Source organism: Anser cygnoides, chromosome 11, assembly GCF_040182565.1.
Source record: "Anser cygnoides isolate HZ-2024a breed goose chromosome 11, Taihu_goose_T2T_genome, whole genome shotgun sequence".
Lineage (NCBI taxonomy): Eukaryota > Metazoa > Chordata > Aves > Anseriformes > Anatidae > Anser > Anser cygnoides.
The window spans coordinates 21,820,554-21,837,384 of record NC_089883.1 but is presented as its reverse complement, the minus strand read 5'-3'; the positions used below and the strand labels follow the sequence as shown (position 1 = coordinate 21,837,384).

General features: G+C 43.0%; 1 protein-coding gene across 2 annotated transcripts; it reads left to right on the top strand.

Annotated features, from left to right (window-relative positions):
- LOC136791728 (centrosomal protein of 152 kDa-like) lies at positions 1–11,171 on the top strand. 2 transcript variants are annotated; one of them, XM_067004151.1, is made up of 17 exons: positions 1–158; positions 1,340–1,470; positions 2,389–2,489; positions 2,748–2,823; positions 3,193–3,323; positions 3,506–3,634; positions 3,797–3,932; positions 4,749–4,928; positions 5,601–5,873; positions 6,005–6,136; positions 6,273–6,923; positions 7,405–7,579; positions 9,114–9,195; positions 9,290–9,396; positions 10,074–10,230; positions 10,526–10,629; positions 10,843–11,171. In XM_067004151.1, exons 2-17 carry the CDS (start codon positions 1,369–1,371, stop codon positions 10,887–10,889), a joined length of 2,583 nt encoding a protein of 860 aa, XP_066860252.1. In that variant the 5' UTR covers positions 1–158; positions 1,340–1,368; the 3' UTR covers positions 10,890–11,171. The 2 variants fall into 2 exon arrangements, with proteins under 2 accessions (XP_066860252.1, XP_066860251.1); XM_067004150.1 differs by having other exon boundaries at positions 2–158; positions 10,890–11,171.
- The last annotated feature ends 5,660 nt before the right edge of the window (positions 11,172–16,831 follow it).

The following is a 16,831-nucleotide window of genomic DNA, read 5'->3' as shown; positions in this document are numbered from 1 at the left end:
GCCGTGAGGGGGGAGAGTCCTTAGCGACCTCACCAACTGCTTGAGGAGCCTTCGGAGTGCTGGGGTCAGCGGGAGCTGACCCTCTGCTGCAATCAGAGCAGCCTCTAAAGTCTTACTTGTATGGTTGGACTGAACTGGAAAATGCACTTCTGCTGAAGGTTTGTTGCTTTTGATGGAATGGGGAACTGAATGGTTTGGGAACAGGGCTGCTTGCCCAGCCTGTCAAGGCTTCTGCTGAGAGCAAACATGGAATGATTGAAGTACATTTGTGCAAGTTAAAACTTAATCACCTATTAAAAAAAGTTCAGGATCTGTGTCACCTTTGTCTATGGAAAAACATTTTGTGTGTTTTCCTCATGAGGAAGAGCAGATGTGGAGACAGCATCAGTGGGATGTGATGTTTATTAAGCTCACTGAATGGAGGCTATGCTGTGTTCACTGGTCAAGATGTTTTAAGACTTTTTGCATTCATTTAAGTCTTCTGTTACAGTAAAACAATTTGTTTTCCTGGAAATTGAAGAGATTTACATATTAGAAGAGTGATTTGATGTCACTTTTAGAAGTGCTTAGCCCTTACCCACACTTGGAGTCCTGCTAGCTAAACTGGTAGACTGAGCTCAGTTTAAATACGACCCCTCCTGATGATGTGGATGTGCTGCTTTCTTTTTGACTCATTCCAAGGCAGTGGAGGAGTGAAACCTATGATTTCATGTGTCTTTAGTTGCTAGTAGCACAAAGGAGAGGTGGTCTTCAGCGAGTGATGTTGCCTTTCCTTTCCTGCTTCCTGGAGCTGAGATATAGTAAATCTAGGGAATACCCTAATGATTGGGAAAAACTTGTCAAATACATTAAAACTCTGTAGATAACAATTTAATTTCTTCTCCTGTTCTTTGGTATTGTAACAGCTGTGCCAACAAGTTTAGACCGAAATGTTGTAACTATGTGGTGGAAAGTGTTTGTGTATTTATTCTTGTTCTCTCTCTAGCTCGCATCCCCAAAGTAATGACTTTTTGCTGCTGGTAAATTTCTAGGAACAAACCTTTGGTGCTCTGGTGGTGTTCTGTAGATGTTTAGAAAAAATGTCTTTAACTCGTAGTCTATTCTTTGATTTTTAGAGATTATCTACTGTAGCATCTGAGAAAATATGATACTTTTAAGATAAAGTTTTTGTAGATGATAATTTATGTTCTGACATAGTTGCAACTGAAAAACTAAAGGAATATTTAAGAAGAGGCAGTTCATGTTTTTGCTCTAATGAACATGTGCTTTGCCTGAAACTTCAGAGAAAAACTGGGTTGGGTCACAGACATTGCATGTAATAACTGAATATATTGTGTAGATCCTGAGTTGCCCAATGAGAAAAATGGAATGGACTACTCAGGTCTAGAAGTGCAGCACGTGGCCCCATATCAAAGCCTCTATGAAAACCTGGAAGAAGAGGTACATACTATACAGGAGTCATTACAACAAGTAAGTTGAGAAGTCTTTTTGATTGTTGCTTTTTTAAATTATTATTGCTATCTTTATATTCTAAAATAACTTTCTAAGCAAAAAAAAATATGACTAGCTTTCTGTAAGGCAGTTTAAACTACTCTGGAATAGTGTATGTTAGCATGCAAAAATATGATTTGGTTCCTTTTCTTAAAAAGCTTTGAAATAGATTTGCTCGAAACGTTTCCTCCAGAATGTTCCCATGATCCCAAAGATGGCAACAGTTTTTAAAAAAAGGAATTGTCTTATTTCAGTGCAGTCATTCAGATGTGCTTCTAGTAGTTTTAAAGCACTGCATGAGTGTTTATCAGTCCTGAACTCTGCACTAATACAAAAGCCATGAATTAATAGTTTTGAAGTATACTTTTGGTTAGGCTGCTATATACGTTCATATGAAAATAAAATTCCTTTATCCTAGTTTACGTTGTTAGTTTAATCAAATAATCAAATTGATTATTCACCAGTCACTGTGCATATTGACTATAAAATCCATTTGAACTAGTAAAGGTAGCCAGTCAATTTGTGACCGTTGTTTTTGCCCTCACCAAAGTCTAAAATGGAGTTTCAGGCCATATAGATGTTATTTATATAATATGACCCTTCAGAGAAATCCTGCCTGTTTCTTATACACCAGGGAACATTAGATAAGTTTTTTTTGTTTGTTTGTTTGTTTTTCCCAGAAAAATTCCTAGGTTGGTAACTGTAGTCTCTTAAGCATTGCGTGGTGCAAATCTCTGTGAATTCCAGTGTTGTCAAGGAATGATGTCCTTTTCAATGGAGGAAGAAAGTCAGGGTTTTGTGCAAGTGGCCTCTTTCATCTGTGTCTGCCTGTCTTTGCATGAAGTCCTATGGGTTCTTTTGAAAAGCGTCTAATGCATATGGTTTGTTCTGCTTCAGCTGCAACAACTCTTGACAGACCTTCCCCATGATATGCTGGAGGACAGTGGAGACCAGCTCTCCAGCTATTCAGACTGTAGCATTCACGAGAGTGAGGAGCAGTAAGTCCCTTTGTACTTTATTTTTTGTTATTCTTACTTAAGTTGTGCTGTTGAGAGCAGAGCCAAATCTCAGCTGATGGGGTAAATGAGAGTAATCCACGTAAAAGGCGTGCTGTACTGCAGTAGGCAGTATGGCAGGGGCTCTTTGAGAAATAAAGTAGATGCCAGTTACTTTAATGAAGTAGTTTTTTGTTTGTTTGTTTGTTTTGCTTGATTGAGGTCGTGAGTACCCTAGGTAAGCGTCTTCTCTTTCTCTAGATCAGTTGAGCCTCAGAAGCCTGATGGACGGTGGAATGATCATCCATTGATCGTTGATATCGTTGATCCTCAAAACGTAAGTTTGTCTAAATAGAGGTGTAATGAGTAGGAACTGCTTGTCAGTAGTAACATGCTAAATATTCTCTGAATTCACTAGAGGAGTTCTTATGTTGGTGGCATACTTTGCTATTTATCTGAAGTATTTTGACCTTGAGGGCTGGTAACTCCACAAAGAAAAAAAAAATATAAGTTTTGAAAGAGAATATTTAATTATACCGCTTATGTTTTGCACAGCAGTAATTTTCTTCTTTGTTCTTTTCTCCATTTTGTTTTTTCTAAGTAGCATCCCTCTCCTTACTCCCCCACCCCAAAAAAAAAAGTGCCAAAGCCTGCATTATAAAAGGTTCCTTAAAACCTGCCTGTTACTTGACTTCTCTTTGTTCAGAAACATACTTTGACTATTGAAGAACTGAAAGAAAATGAGAAAAAACTGAAAAACTCAAACCTGGATCTCTGCTGTCAGATGAGAAAGATTGTTCAAGATTTTGATGAGAATAAGCAAGAAGCGCTTGACAGGTAGGTCTGTTAACTCTGTTTTGTTTCTTTTGTGATATTTTTATCCTGCATGTGTGTTTGTGTACCAGCTGTTTGTGGGGAGGGGTCTGCACTGGAAATCTGGTTTCTTGCTTAAAGAAGAGCAGAACTCCATTTACAAGGGGGACTAAAGAGTGTTTTCCTTTCCTTTCCTGGAACTGTAGGTGTGAAAGAACGTATCAGCGCCATCATGAGGATATGAAAGCCCAGTTTGAGAAAGAGCTGATCGAGAAGTATGCTGCAGAAAACCAGCAGCTTCTACAAAGTCACGAAGAGAGGGTCTCGCAGCTGAAGTAAGGCTTTTCTTTTTCTTTTCTTTTTCTTCTTTTTTGTCATTGTTCCTGAAGCATTCCCGCTCCTGTCTGGCCCTTGGTGCCAGTTATGCTTTTTTAAAACAGACTGAGTGTCCTGTGAGTGTAAAGACTGTTTGCTAATGAGTAATCTGTGCTGTGAAGGGCTACCATAGAGGAGCTGAACAGAGAGATGACTGCGGTGAAGGAATGTTACATAGCGGTCTGTGGTGAGAAGGACACCTTGGAAGCTACTTTAAGGCAGAAATTTGAGCAAGAGCAGCAGCTGAAAGAAGAGAAGGTACTACTGGACATACCTACACACCACTCTCAGTTCATCGTGTTTTAAAAATGTAATGTGCAGGAGTGGCTTGAACTTTGTCTGGAGCAGAACCTTGGAAGAGATGCAGCCGTATCAGAAAGATAAGCAGTGTGACCTATTGATTGTTAAGTTAGCCTACTGCTGTGTTGTGTGGTTTAACATACAGTGGCAGTAACCCTTTCCAATGGCAATGCCTTTTCCCGCAGTTGTCCTTCTTATAAAGTGGACTCCTGGAGACCATTCAGCCAGCAGCGTGAGCTATTGCAATCTCGAGCTTGTTTCCAAAAGACCTTAGTGACAGTGCAAGTTTTCTTCTCCCTGTAGAAACCTGATGTGCAAATGCTGTGTTTTTTTTTTTTTCTTTTTAAGTAATAACGAATGGAGTCTGCAGCATTGATTAAGAGCGTTGCTTTCCTGAAGCTATGAGTGCAGAATGACTGAAGGGAGGTCAGCTGTCTTGCTTAGTCCAGCACAGCAAAGAGATGCAGCTGAAAAAGTGCTGGGAGATGCGGATGCTAGATAAGAGAATGTGCTTTAGAGCAATAGGCTGTAGTAACCTCTGATATTGTGCCTTACAACACCTCTTTCTGAGAGCTAAATCTCCTGTCCTAGGGGTTGTTGGTAAAGTCAGGCTCTAGAGAGTGCATCGTGCATCTCATGCATTCTCATTGCTTTGTACCAGAGCAATTTGGCAATTTGCTGTATGTTGGAGAATGCTTCATCCTGTATGTTGGAGAATGCTTCATCCGTGGTGTGTTTTTAGTATTATTGCCACTTTTTTTTTTTTTGGCCAAGCTCAAGAAATGGCTTCTAGAAGAAAAAGAAGAGTCTCTTAACCTTCTGAGGAGCAAGCTTGAAGAGAAATACAGTGATTCTATGAGAGCAGCAAAGCAGCAGTGGCTGAAAGAAAAAGGAGAGCAGGTTGAAAAGGAAGTCGCGTTAGCCAAAGTCCACTGGGAGAAGGAAGAAAAAAAGGTATGGAGCTTTTACCTGGGGATTTCAAATGAACCAAGTGAAGCAACCAATTTATTTTCAGAAGGAGGACTTGTATGTATGTACACTAGACTTACTCATTGTGCTTCTGCCATTTGAGGTGGTTGTTAAGGGTCTGCTGTTTCAGGCGCTTCTGATGAAGTCAGTAGGTATGACGTATGCTTGGGATCTTTGCAAAATTAGACCTTGTAAAGCAGCATACAGACCGTAATCACAGCTACAGCATGCTGGAGTTTTCCACACTAATTGGGTGTTGAATGTTTATGCTTTGTATTCTGTTTGATTTGGTCATCCTGAGAACGTCTTCTTTTGTCTCCTTCCATGCAGAATAAAGCTGGGAGGAGGAAGAAAAATCATCTCCTTTAACAAACAGATAGTGGGAAGTGTGTATTTGGAGGGTGCAGGGGAGTGGGAGAGCGTGAGGGGACCCACTGACTAAGAAGCACCTCAAAGCGTTAGGTTTTGATGCTTTTCAGAAATGTAGAGACGTGGCTTGGAAGAACCTCGGTGCTCTCAGAGCATGGTTTTGGTGTTCTGCTATCAGGGAAGCTTACTAGTGTAAGCTGACTTTTGCTTGTTAAATGCCAGTGCAGCTGTGTTTATATTTGAACAATGGGCAGATTGTCTTAAAAATATATGTATTTTTTTCCTTAGAATATAGAACAAGTCATTGGAGAGATAGAAAGAGAATGGCGAAATAGGCTGGAAGAAATGAGAAGAACTGTAGCTGACTGCAATGACTGCGGCAGCCAAACTGACAGAGTGACAGTAGTGGATGATGATTCATTCAAAGAGTTAGCAGGGATCATTGCAGATCAGAAGCTGCAGATCGAGAAGGCTCTGAAAGAAAATATGTCCTCCGGAGAGGCCTTAAGAGAATTTGAAATAGAACTGGAAAATAAATACTGTAAACACCTTGCCATCCAGGTAACAAAAAAATAGTTCAGTTTGCCTGGATCCATTGTAACTGCCATGCACAACTTTCACTGCCATGTGAAAGTAATAATAAAAATGTTCCCAGGGATGGTGACTGAAGCAGGCTCTTTACCTGTTTACAGGTAGAGGAAGCTTTAACCCAAGCTCGTGACAAGTGGCTGCAAGTATTAAGAGACCTCAGAGAGTATAAAGTAAATGTAAAGACGGAACAAGAAAAATGTGAAAGGGAACACCAAGGGACTGCAGCAAAGCAGGTAGCTGAAAACACTTTCATATGGGTGGTGGTATTGAGCTATTCCTTTACTTTGAGGTACACTTAATTATTTACTCAGTTACGCTTTAATATGAATTCTGTGTTTGTTGATCGGGTCTGTTTTATATGTTGATCAGTTAGCCCTGATTCTCTCAGCTGCCGAAGAGAAGTGGAAGAAAGAACATGAGAATACAGAGAGGTCTGGAGCAAGAATGAAAGAACTGGAGGAAAAGGTGGTTTCTCTCAGGAAGGAGTTGGAGCTAAAGAAAGAAGAAATGCCTGCGGCTATCAAAGCAGAACTAGCCAGAGCCCGTGCTCAGTGGAACAAAGAAAAGCAAGAAGAAATCTTGCGGATACAAGAGCAGAATGAGAGAGACTACCGTTTTTTCTTGGATGACCACAGAAACAAGATTAACGAGGTACTTGCCACCGCAAAGGAGGATCTTGCAAAGCAGAAGAACAATCTCTCCGCCCAGAAAGAGGCGGAAATGAAGATGTTACTAGACCAGAAGCATCGGGAGTGGGAGGCTCAGGAAACGAAGAGACTTCAGGATGAGATCAGTCGTTGTGAGGAGAAGATTCTGGTTGAGCTTGAGCACTTGTTGCAAGAAGTCCATGAAGAGCTAGTTGAGTGCGCAGCTAGTAAGTGTTCCTGGGAGGACAGGTGTTCTGATGCTCCCGATCAATTAAATAATCGATGCAAAGGCAAACTGAAGGCATGCTTACAGAAAGCCTACAGAAGAACAGTTCACACAATTCTGGAAAAGGACAAGCAAGAACGGAAAGAGGTAATTTTTCTGTAAGTGGTAAGTGCCAACCAGAAGAGGGTTTTGAGAAGTCAGACTCCTACCTACGTTTACTGGTAGGAAGAGTCCTTTAGACCTGTGAGGGAGGGCTAAGGCACGGCTAGCAAGTGAAAAGGAAGAGGCTAAGCATATCTCTAACACTCTCAGTGTTTGAAGAAGAGGAATAGCAGGTTAGGAGCATTCCTTTTTAGCACCGAGACAGATAAATTAAGGAGGTGCACCTGCCATCTTAAGTCTGGGAGCCTGTTCAAAACTCATCATGTCCTGATTTGAGCTGCTGTCTTCAGTTCTTTTGCAGGGCTAAAGCACCTGGGATGCAATTACTAGGTCTACTGGTCTCCTTTGGGTTGCTTGCTTTTATTCCTGCTAAGTTAAAGCAATTAAGCAGTATGCTGTGGCACGCCTTTATTTCTTCTTTGTGTGGCTCTGTGCTGGGTTTTCAGAGGGTGTTTTTCAATTGCAGAAATATGAAGAGCTACTGAGTAGCGTCAATAAAAATGCATACCCTAGCATGCCCCGAGACACAGGAGAAACTGGAGACCTGGCAACACCTCCTTCGTACGGCATTGGTCAGCAGGCAGAAACACAAAGAAAGCCGAGAAGATGTCCACCCCTGCAGAGAGCTGGAACAGATGGAGGTATTGGGCTTGTTTTCACTCTGGCAGATTGTGCCATCCAACTAAGCTTGTTAGTAGCAGTCTTGGCTGGTGAGCCTCTGGCTGGTAGAGGGAGAGGTAGCTGTTCCGACTAACGTTGTAGATGGAGGAATGTGACAACCTTTGGGGTGTGATAGTTCCGTGAGCAAGCCGGTGTTGAGACTGCTGAGCAGGGTATGGTCTAGATGCTGTCTTGAAATGGGTAAGTACTCAGCAAGAGCTTTGACGACCAAATCGTACTCCTTGCTGCTGCTGCTGCTGCTGCTGTTAGACAAGACAGGGAATTCTGCCATCATGTCAAGGACACGGTTGTATTGGGAATGGTACTTCACCTGGCCTGGTAGTTTTTCTGATTGTTTTGATGAAGAGTTTAGTTGAGGAAATGTGACTCGCCTGGGCAATGCTTCTCCCTTTCACCTTCCCCTGTTCCCTTCTCTTTTGTAATCTGTGTAATCTGTGTATGGTTGAGCGTTGTAGCTGTTCTCAAAGCTGTCACGTGCTACGGCTAAGCCAGAGACTGTGTAGCTGTGGCAAAACTTCATGGGAGGCATGAAAGTCTCTCTGGGGCTTTCTGTTTAGTTTGAGTTCTTGTGCAACCACAAAACATCGAGTGAGAAAGCCCAAGAGAGCCTTTGGCTTTATGCCTGTAATGTGGCTTGAATTCCTTCAACACCAAAATAACAAACCATCTATTAAACACCAAACAATGCAAGCAGTGCAGCCCTTCTGTCTCTAGAGCTCCCTGTCCTGGCTATGGAAAGAAGCCGTTGCTCTCCTGGAAGTGGCCCAGTCTTTGTGAGTTTCTTAACTTAAGTCAGCCGCATGTGAGTCTTCCCAGCTGGGAGAGTTTCCTTCAGCTGACTCCAGAAGCCCCTGTTTGGCTGTTGGTTTGGAAAATAAATAAATAAGTGAACAGTTGAGAATTCAGCCTAGGAGTCTCCTGCTGCTGCCTGTTTGGAGACCTCTGTGGAGACTCAGATGATCGCGGACGGGAGTTTGCTGAGACTGCGAGGGGTCAGTGACTCGATCGGTGCTGCCGCCCCATTCTGTAACGGGGTTCCAGCCTCATGTGGTTAGTTTAATTAGCTGAAGACAGCGCATGCTTTCTCAGCAAAAGGAGGTCGCAGTAGAGCTCTGGAAGTACGCGGGTTGGGTTAGATTCATTTTGGGCACGTGGGTGATGTGTGACGTTTAGGAATTGCTGTTGAAGATCAGCACGGTGCAAAGGTTCACACTGGGAGTCAGCTAAGGGAAGTTCAGAACGGCTTGGCTGTGCTGGCTGCGTGCTGAGGGCCAGTGACAATTAGTCTGAGATGATTTTGTATTGAGGCTTTACTAAAATGTGTTATGTTTGATTTCTGCATGGTAGTTACTGCCATAGCTGAATGTTGTCTGGTGAAGCTTTGTGACCTGGAGCTCTTCTACCAGAGGCAGCAGTTTTTGTGATGTCCGATGTTGAACTTGACTGGAGTGTAGGCAAGTACAGTGTTTTATGGTTTGTTACTTGCTTTTCTAGGAAATGAGAAGTTTCTTGAAGCTCTAACTGTCAAAAACTCTGAGGTGAAGGCTAAACTGAGAGACCTGGGAACACCGCCAAGGTATTTAAAAGGGATCTTTTTAAGGGATTTAATAGCTGATGCTCACCAGGTCTAAGCTACTCATATTGTGGTGTGTGACTTGTATGCTTTTCAGGTCACTGTCCGATGGAGGTGTCTCAAAACCCTGTACGTCCTGCTGCTCTGTGAAAGGGCTGGAAGAAGTGCGTGCTCTGTACATTACAACCGTGAGCAAGATTAAGAGTTAAGTTCTAGAGTCTTAGCTAAAATGTTAAGAGAGCAAAATAATTCCCTCAGTTGCTTCCTCGTCCTTGAGCCAGCTCGCACAGGAGTCTGACAGCCAAGTCACCTAAGAACTGCTGTTTGCTTTCTTGCTGGAGTGAATGTGAGAAATGGAGTTGTTGGCATGATGCTGGGCAAGCTTCATTTGGAGGGGCGAAGCCTCGTTTTGCCTTAATTTCTTTGTAGTACTACATTATGTGTTGTTAAATGGTAAAGGCAATTTGGAGCGCTGACCTTGTTTCTCCCGCAAAGCAGCTGCCAGCCCAGCAACTTGTTGTGAGGGAGCACCTGCTTTTCTCTTGTGCTGTGTCCTGCTTTCTGGCCCTTTTGGCTTAGTCAGCAGGCATCTGGCTGAGGAGAGGATTCGAGTGCAGCTCCAACTCTTACTGGAGGGCAGTGGGTCCCCGAGTGCCAGCTGTACCTCTGTGGAAGAATTCCTGGTGCTGGATATGCCAGCCAACATTCCTCTCTGGTCCCTGCCCCTTCTGCTGGTGAAATAGTGCTGAAGATGCGGAGCGAGCCAATTAAATTCCTGTGTCTGATATTTGGTACTGGCTCAAATGTCCTCTTTGTTTGCTTGTTTTTTGTTCCCTTCCCATCCTGGGTTAAACTAGCGCTAATGAAGTGTGTTTGTGTAGGTGATATGCTTAATTATATCCATGGAAGTAAGGAGAGGGCTGCCGCTATGATTAGAGCGGAGGTTTTAAGAGCGCGCCAAGAGACAGCACGGAAAATGCGGAAATACTATTTGACATGTCTTCAGCAACTTCTCACTGATAATGGGAACTATGAAGGGTAAGCTTAAGCATGTTTGGAAATTTATTTTTGAAAGAGCTATGTAAATTTTAGCATAATGCTGTTAGTCCACTGGCAATTCGGGCTATGTTGGAGCATCAGTGGTGCAGCCTGAAGTGCTGCCGGTCTGGTGAGGCTGGCACGGGGTCACTGCCGAGCTTGATGCCTGAGAATTGCTGAGCAGTCTGACATATTGTCTTCTCAGTGTTTGTTGGCTCTTGCTAGCAATACTTTCAAGTACAATCTGAAAGGAATTGGTTTTTAGTTTTTTCTCATGTTCTGTGATTCTCGTCAGAGCTGAGGAGAAAATAATGAACGCTGCCAGCAAGCTTGTTACAATGGCTAAAGGACTTGAAACACCTCTTCAACACACATCCCAGAGCAAAACTACCCGCTCAGGTTAGTCGCGATTTATAGCTGTTTCCTTCTTAACAATGCACATTTAATGGATGCAGTAATGAAAAGGCAGGCGTATGGTGATGCACTGGTTCTCGACAAGCCTCTGAACAGATATGTAAACATATGCTGCTCATTTTGACAGTGCTAATACTGACAAATCTTTATTTAAAAAGGCATACAAACAAATAACCCCCTGCCCTTTTTTTCTTCCAGTGTTAACATTTCCTTCCGTTAATCTGTTTCCTTCCCTGGCCTTGTAGCTCTGCTGCTAAATTCTGATCTGCCAACCAGAGGAGAGTACTCAAAAAGAGATGGCCTATCTCAAAGTCGGCTAAACCGCATGGAAAGCAAATCTTGTGGCGAAAGTATTACCGAGAAAGCTAATGATAAAGTTGTTCATAAGTGCGTTTCACGTGACTTGAGACAGCAATTTGATGCAATGCAGACTGAAACACAACATATGCTTCCTGAAACAGATGCTTCAAATATTCAGAATGGGAATAAAAGTTATAAATAAAAGTAAATAAAGTCTCTTCAACAGATGTATGCTGCAAGTGGTTCCTTAAGTGAAGTCATTTTCTACTGCAGTTGAAAATTTTGTTCTTTCTTGGAGAGAACTTAATAACAGCAAAGGGAAGATACTCAGCACAAAACATAGTATTAATGTTGGCAATGGGGGCCAACTGTTAACAAACCAAGAGCCTAATTCATGCCTCTACTCTGAGAAATTAAATTCTGCTGTTGCACAACTCAGTGTATCACCGAACTCAAACGTAGGAAAATGCTGCAACAAATATTTGGAGAAGAATGATGTGTGATCCCAAGTCACTTCAGCAACATTGTTTGATGTGCCTTTTTCCATCCTGAAGCAATACCAGCAATCCCATGTTTGAAGGAAAAGAAATATTACATAAAAATCTGAGGAAATGCTGGAAATCTGTTTTACTGACTCCATTTCATGATTCATGTTACAAAATTTGAGACTGCTGCATGAAATAAATTCTTTGCTATCCCTTGAAATAGCAATGCAGACTTCTGTTTACCTTTTCCTTTAAGAGGAAAACAGAGCAAGACTGAGGAGAGATCATATGGAGAAAAATGTATTTAACTTCCTTTACCAAACTGCCTTGCCTGTTTATATTTTAGGCCAGCTGGCAAGACAGAATGCGTTACAGCTCTTGGTCTGCAAGACTGGTTTGTGTCTGGAGACTTTGTAAGGTGATCGAGTGAGAGAGCTCTGCATTTCTTGGTGGCCTTTAATGTTGCCAATAAATGCAACCCCACTTCCTCTTTAGTGAAGGTGGGGTTTGTCATCATCAGTGGGAGCAAAACAAGGCCACGAGAGACGGCTCGTACCTGAACAAACACGGGCAGTGGTTAAGTTCAAGGGCCAAATTCCCAGCTCTAAGTTGAGGAAATAGCTGTGGCCTTGTGTGCAGGGGGAAGCTTTTGCTGGTTGTCCTCTAATCCCTGAGTGGAGGCTTCTTTTTCCAACGTGGAATGGCTTTTCTGGTTTGCTCAAGCATTTTTCCGAGTAGCAGAAGCTAAGGAAAAGAGACGCTTTTATTGCTGTTTAAGAGGTGCTTGAACAGGTGCTTGAACTGATCAGACAGACTCATTCCTTTGGCCTTGTCCAGAAACCTTTGCCAGGTGAAGAAAGCTTGCAGAAGAAACCATGCAGCCATCCTGTCAGACACCACCGATGGCTCAGATGGAGCAGCTGAGGCCCCCAGATCTCTCTGGTGTGTACAGAGCACACTTTTCCATGTAATCCTTCACCCCAGATGGGTTCAGTAGCTTCTCTGTAGCTGCTCCATAATGTGCCGAGCTTTGTGCCTATACATGAACTGCTCTTAAAATTTTTCTGGAACGTAACCTTTTAAGGTACGTTTTCCTTTGTATGTTTTCCGTCTGTTGTCTTGCTCAGTGTTCTTTGTAAGTGTGTCTTTATTTTGTTGTTTCACTGTAGCTTTTAAAAAACTTGCTGGGTTTGTGGTCCCTTCCTCTCCTGTGGGACAGGTAGAAGATGTTAAACAGACACGTGAAGGAGGGAGGAGGGGTGGAGTCCTTCCACTCCCACCTAGTAAAAGGGATAATGTTTAAATCTAGACACTTGCTGTTTTATTTGTATTGCATCACAGTACCAGGCAACATCAGTGACCAGTGCATCAATGCATGTGAGAATGTGGATGTAGATTGCAAAAAACAGTTAAATCCTTGCTCACCTAATATTTATTGTCTGTCTGCAGAGAGCTCTGAAGTTGCAGAGGGAATTTCAAAATGAAAATCATCTCCAGATGCCTGATGGGAAGATCCATACCCAAACTTTGTCAGTCTTTCTCTGGTGAGTTAAGTTTTAGTTACTTAGCCCAAGAATCAACAACTTAGTCAAAAGCATTTCTCAACCCTCCTTCTTCTAACATCAGTAGGAGAGAACGAAGCTAGGACAGGCTAGCATAAGGGGTGGCAACTCCTGAAATTGGATAGCTGACATTAGGAATGGGGGATGTGTACTTTCACAAGCTATGTTGTTGGACTTGTGTAGTTGACTCAGGACTGTAACATAGCCACTAAATAAATATTTTAAAATAAATTTGCCATTTATTTTCACAAACTCAGTCATACTCTAAAAGAACTTACCTATTTTGTTCAAGAATTCATCATATATTATTATGTCTTTTTCATTCAGATGGTTCCTTGTTTTAATATTGTATTTATGCTGCATTAGCTTGAGTTCTGTTTTTATTCTAATGATGTTGCAATTCAATACTATTTTACTCAAGTTTTAACAGTTGTGCACAACTGAAACCTTGTCTCCTACCGCAGCAAGTTTCTATGTACAAGAGTAGTTATGAGTATCACAGTATCACAGATTTCTAGGTTGGAAGAGACCTCAAGATCATCGAGTCCAACCTCCGACCTAACACTAAGTACTCCACTAAACCATATCGCTAAGCTCTACATCTAAACGTCTTTTAAAGACCTCCAGGGATTGTGACTCCACCACTTCCCTGGGCAGCCCGTTCCAATGCTTAATAACCCTTTCGGTAAAGAAGTACTTCCTAACATCCAACCTAAAACTCCCCTGTCGCAACTTTTGCCCATTCCCCCTCGTCCTGTCACCAGGCACGTGGGAGAACAGACCAACCCCCACCTCTCTACAGCCTCCTTTAAGGTAACTGTAGAGAGCGATAAGGTCGACCCTGAGCCTCCTCTTCTCCAGGCTGAACAACCCCAGCTCCCTCAGCCGCTCCTCGTAAGACTTGTTCTCAAGACCCCTCACCAGCTTGGTCGCCCTTCTCTGGACTCGCTCGAGCACCTCCATGTCCTTCTTGTAGCGAGGGGCCCAAAACTGAACACAGTACTCAAGGTGCGGCCTCACCAGAGCCGAGTACAGGGGGACAATCACTCCCCTAGACCTGCTGGCCACACTGCTTCTTATGCAGGCCAGGATGCTGTTGGCCTTCTTGGCCACCTGGGCACACTGCTGGCTCATATTCAGCCGACTATCAACCAATACTCCCAGGTCCTTCTCGGCCAGGAAGCTTTCCAACCACTCATCTCCCAGCCTGTAGCTCTGCTTGGTGTTGTTGCGCCCCAGGTGCAGGACCCGGCACTTGGCCTTGTTGAACTTCATACAGTTGGCCTCAGCCCATCGCTCCAGCCTATCCAGATCCTCCTGCAGAGCCTTCCTGCCCTCGAGCAGATCGACACACGCACTTAGCTTGGTGTCATCTGCAAACTTACTGAGGGTGCACTGGACACCCTCATCCAGATCATCGATAAAGATATTAAAGAGGACCGGCCCCAGTACCGAGCCCTGGGGGACACCACTAGTGACTGGCCTCCAACCAGATTTGACTCCATTCACCACAACTCTCTGGGCCCGGCTATCCAGCCAGTTTCTAACCCAGCGAAGCGTACGCCAGTTCAAGCCCCGAGCAGCCAGTTTCTTGAGGAGAATGTTGTGGGGAACGGTGTCAAAAGCCTTACTGAGGTCAAGGTAAACCACATCCACAGCCTTTCCCTCATCCACCAAGCGCGTCACTTTGTCATAGAAGGAGATCAGGTTCGTCAAGCAGGACCTGCCTTTCATAAACCCATGCTGACTGGGCCTGATCGCCTGCTTGCCCTGCAAGTGCCGCGTGATGACCCTCAAGATAATCTGCTCCATGAGCTTCCCTGGCACTGAGGTCAAACTAACAGGCCTATAGTTCCCCGGGTCTGCCCTCCAGCCCTTCTTATAGATGGGTGTCACATTGGCTAGCCGCCAGTCAACTGGGACCTCCCCCGATAGCCAGGACTGCCAATAAATGATGGAAAGCGGCTCGGCCAGCTCCTCCGCCAGTTCTTTCAGTACCCTCGGGTGCATCCCATCCAGCCCCATCGACTTGTGCACATCCAAGCTCCGTAGCAGGTCGCCAACCATTTCCTCATGGATAGCGAAGGCCACATCCTGCTCCCCATCCCCTTCCACCAGCTCAGGGCACTGGGTATCCAGAGAACAACCGGTATTGCCGCTAAAGACTGAGGCAAAGGCGGCATTAAGCACCTCAGCCTTTTCCTCATCCTTAGTAACTAGGTTTCCCCTTGCATCCAGTGAAGGATGGAGATTCTCCTTAGTCCTCCGTTTCGCGTTGATATATTTGTAAAAGGATTTTTTGTTGTCTTTAACGGCAGTAGCCTCAGTAGGAACTGAGGCCATGAGAATTTAGGTAGCTTGTTCAGAAAGTTAGGAAGCCTGAACAGGGAATTAAAAACAGGTATTTTAAATTGTAGGTTAGTGCTTTAACCACTAAATTACCTTCATTTTTTAATTTCTTCAACACTTAACTATGCTTTTATATTTCTTTGATTCATATTCTGTTCTATTTGAGTTTATCTTCTTTACTTTTTATTAATTCTTAGACCTTACATCTGCCAGTTTTATTTGGCTCTTTTTTTTGTTACCCTCTTTTTTTTTTTCTTTTCTAATTTTAATCTTAGCCTGTCTTTGGCTTTGTATGGACTCTTTTTTTTAGTTTGCTTGAACATCGTGTAGTTTCTAAAATTTCTTGCCCCCTGCTCCTCCTTCTCTGGCCCCCTCCTCATCCTCTTGTTCCACCTTTTGTTGTGGGAAATACATTCATCATTATAAACTTCTTCACCAGAGTGATAGATACCATTTTTTCTTGTCTTAAAAGATTCATGATTTGTCATATTCATGAATTATGATTACATATCACAGATTTCTACCTTTAGCATACTGAAAGAGTTGTCCAGTCCTTTTTCCTGCCACAATACTTAATCAGCTGTTGTTATGTTGGTCCTAATGGATGTTTGTCCAATATGGTGTTCAAGTTCTCCAGTAACGGAGACTCTACAACTGCCCAGACAAATGCTTTTCAGTATCTCATTATCCTTAATGCTGGAAGGCTGCCTCTGCTTCCCCTTTCCCTTTGTGTCTTACCTGAGCTCTTCCACTGCAGTTTAAGCCTGTTACTACTTCTGCAATGTACCAAGTACAAGGAATAGGGATTTCTTTTATATGTCAGTATGTCACATGTTTAAAAACTGCTGTTACTCTCCTCAGTTTTCTTTCACTTAAGTAACATCAATCTTTATTGCGTAAGTCAGCTTTTAAGATGTATAGGTCTGTTGTTGCACGCAAATGTGGAAAGAGTCCAAATGACAGCAAAGAGTAAATGGAAAAAAATTAGACCCAACAGTATTGATCCAGCCATGCTTGATAGTTTTCAGACTGTTTCAACTGATGGTCAGTTCTTCTGCAGAATTACTACAATGCTAGAAAAACACCCATCTGTGATGATGAAAATCTTTCAAGATTGCTATGATTAAATCAAGGTTCAGTAAGTATTATCTGTGGGTATGTGACTAAGGAGAACTCCAGCTTGCATTTACAGGCTTTTCTTAGCACCTTTGGAATTTTGTATCTCATTGCCCCCTCATCATTTATTTTACTTTTTTATTGGTAAGTTGGTACTTTCCAGTGAAGTTTGGAGATCTACTTAATACCATACAGTATCTCTTTTCCCATAAAATCTCAAGCTGGGTATACTTCCCAGCAGTAGTAAGATACACAGTCACATATATATATTTCAGTCATTCATGCTTAAAATTTGCTGTCAAAGCCATTCTTCTGCTTTTGGAACTCTGTTCTCATGTTTCCCTTTGTTCTGCAGGAGTTGCTAAGATTTCCCAT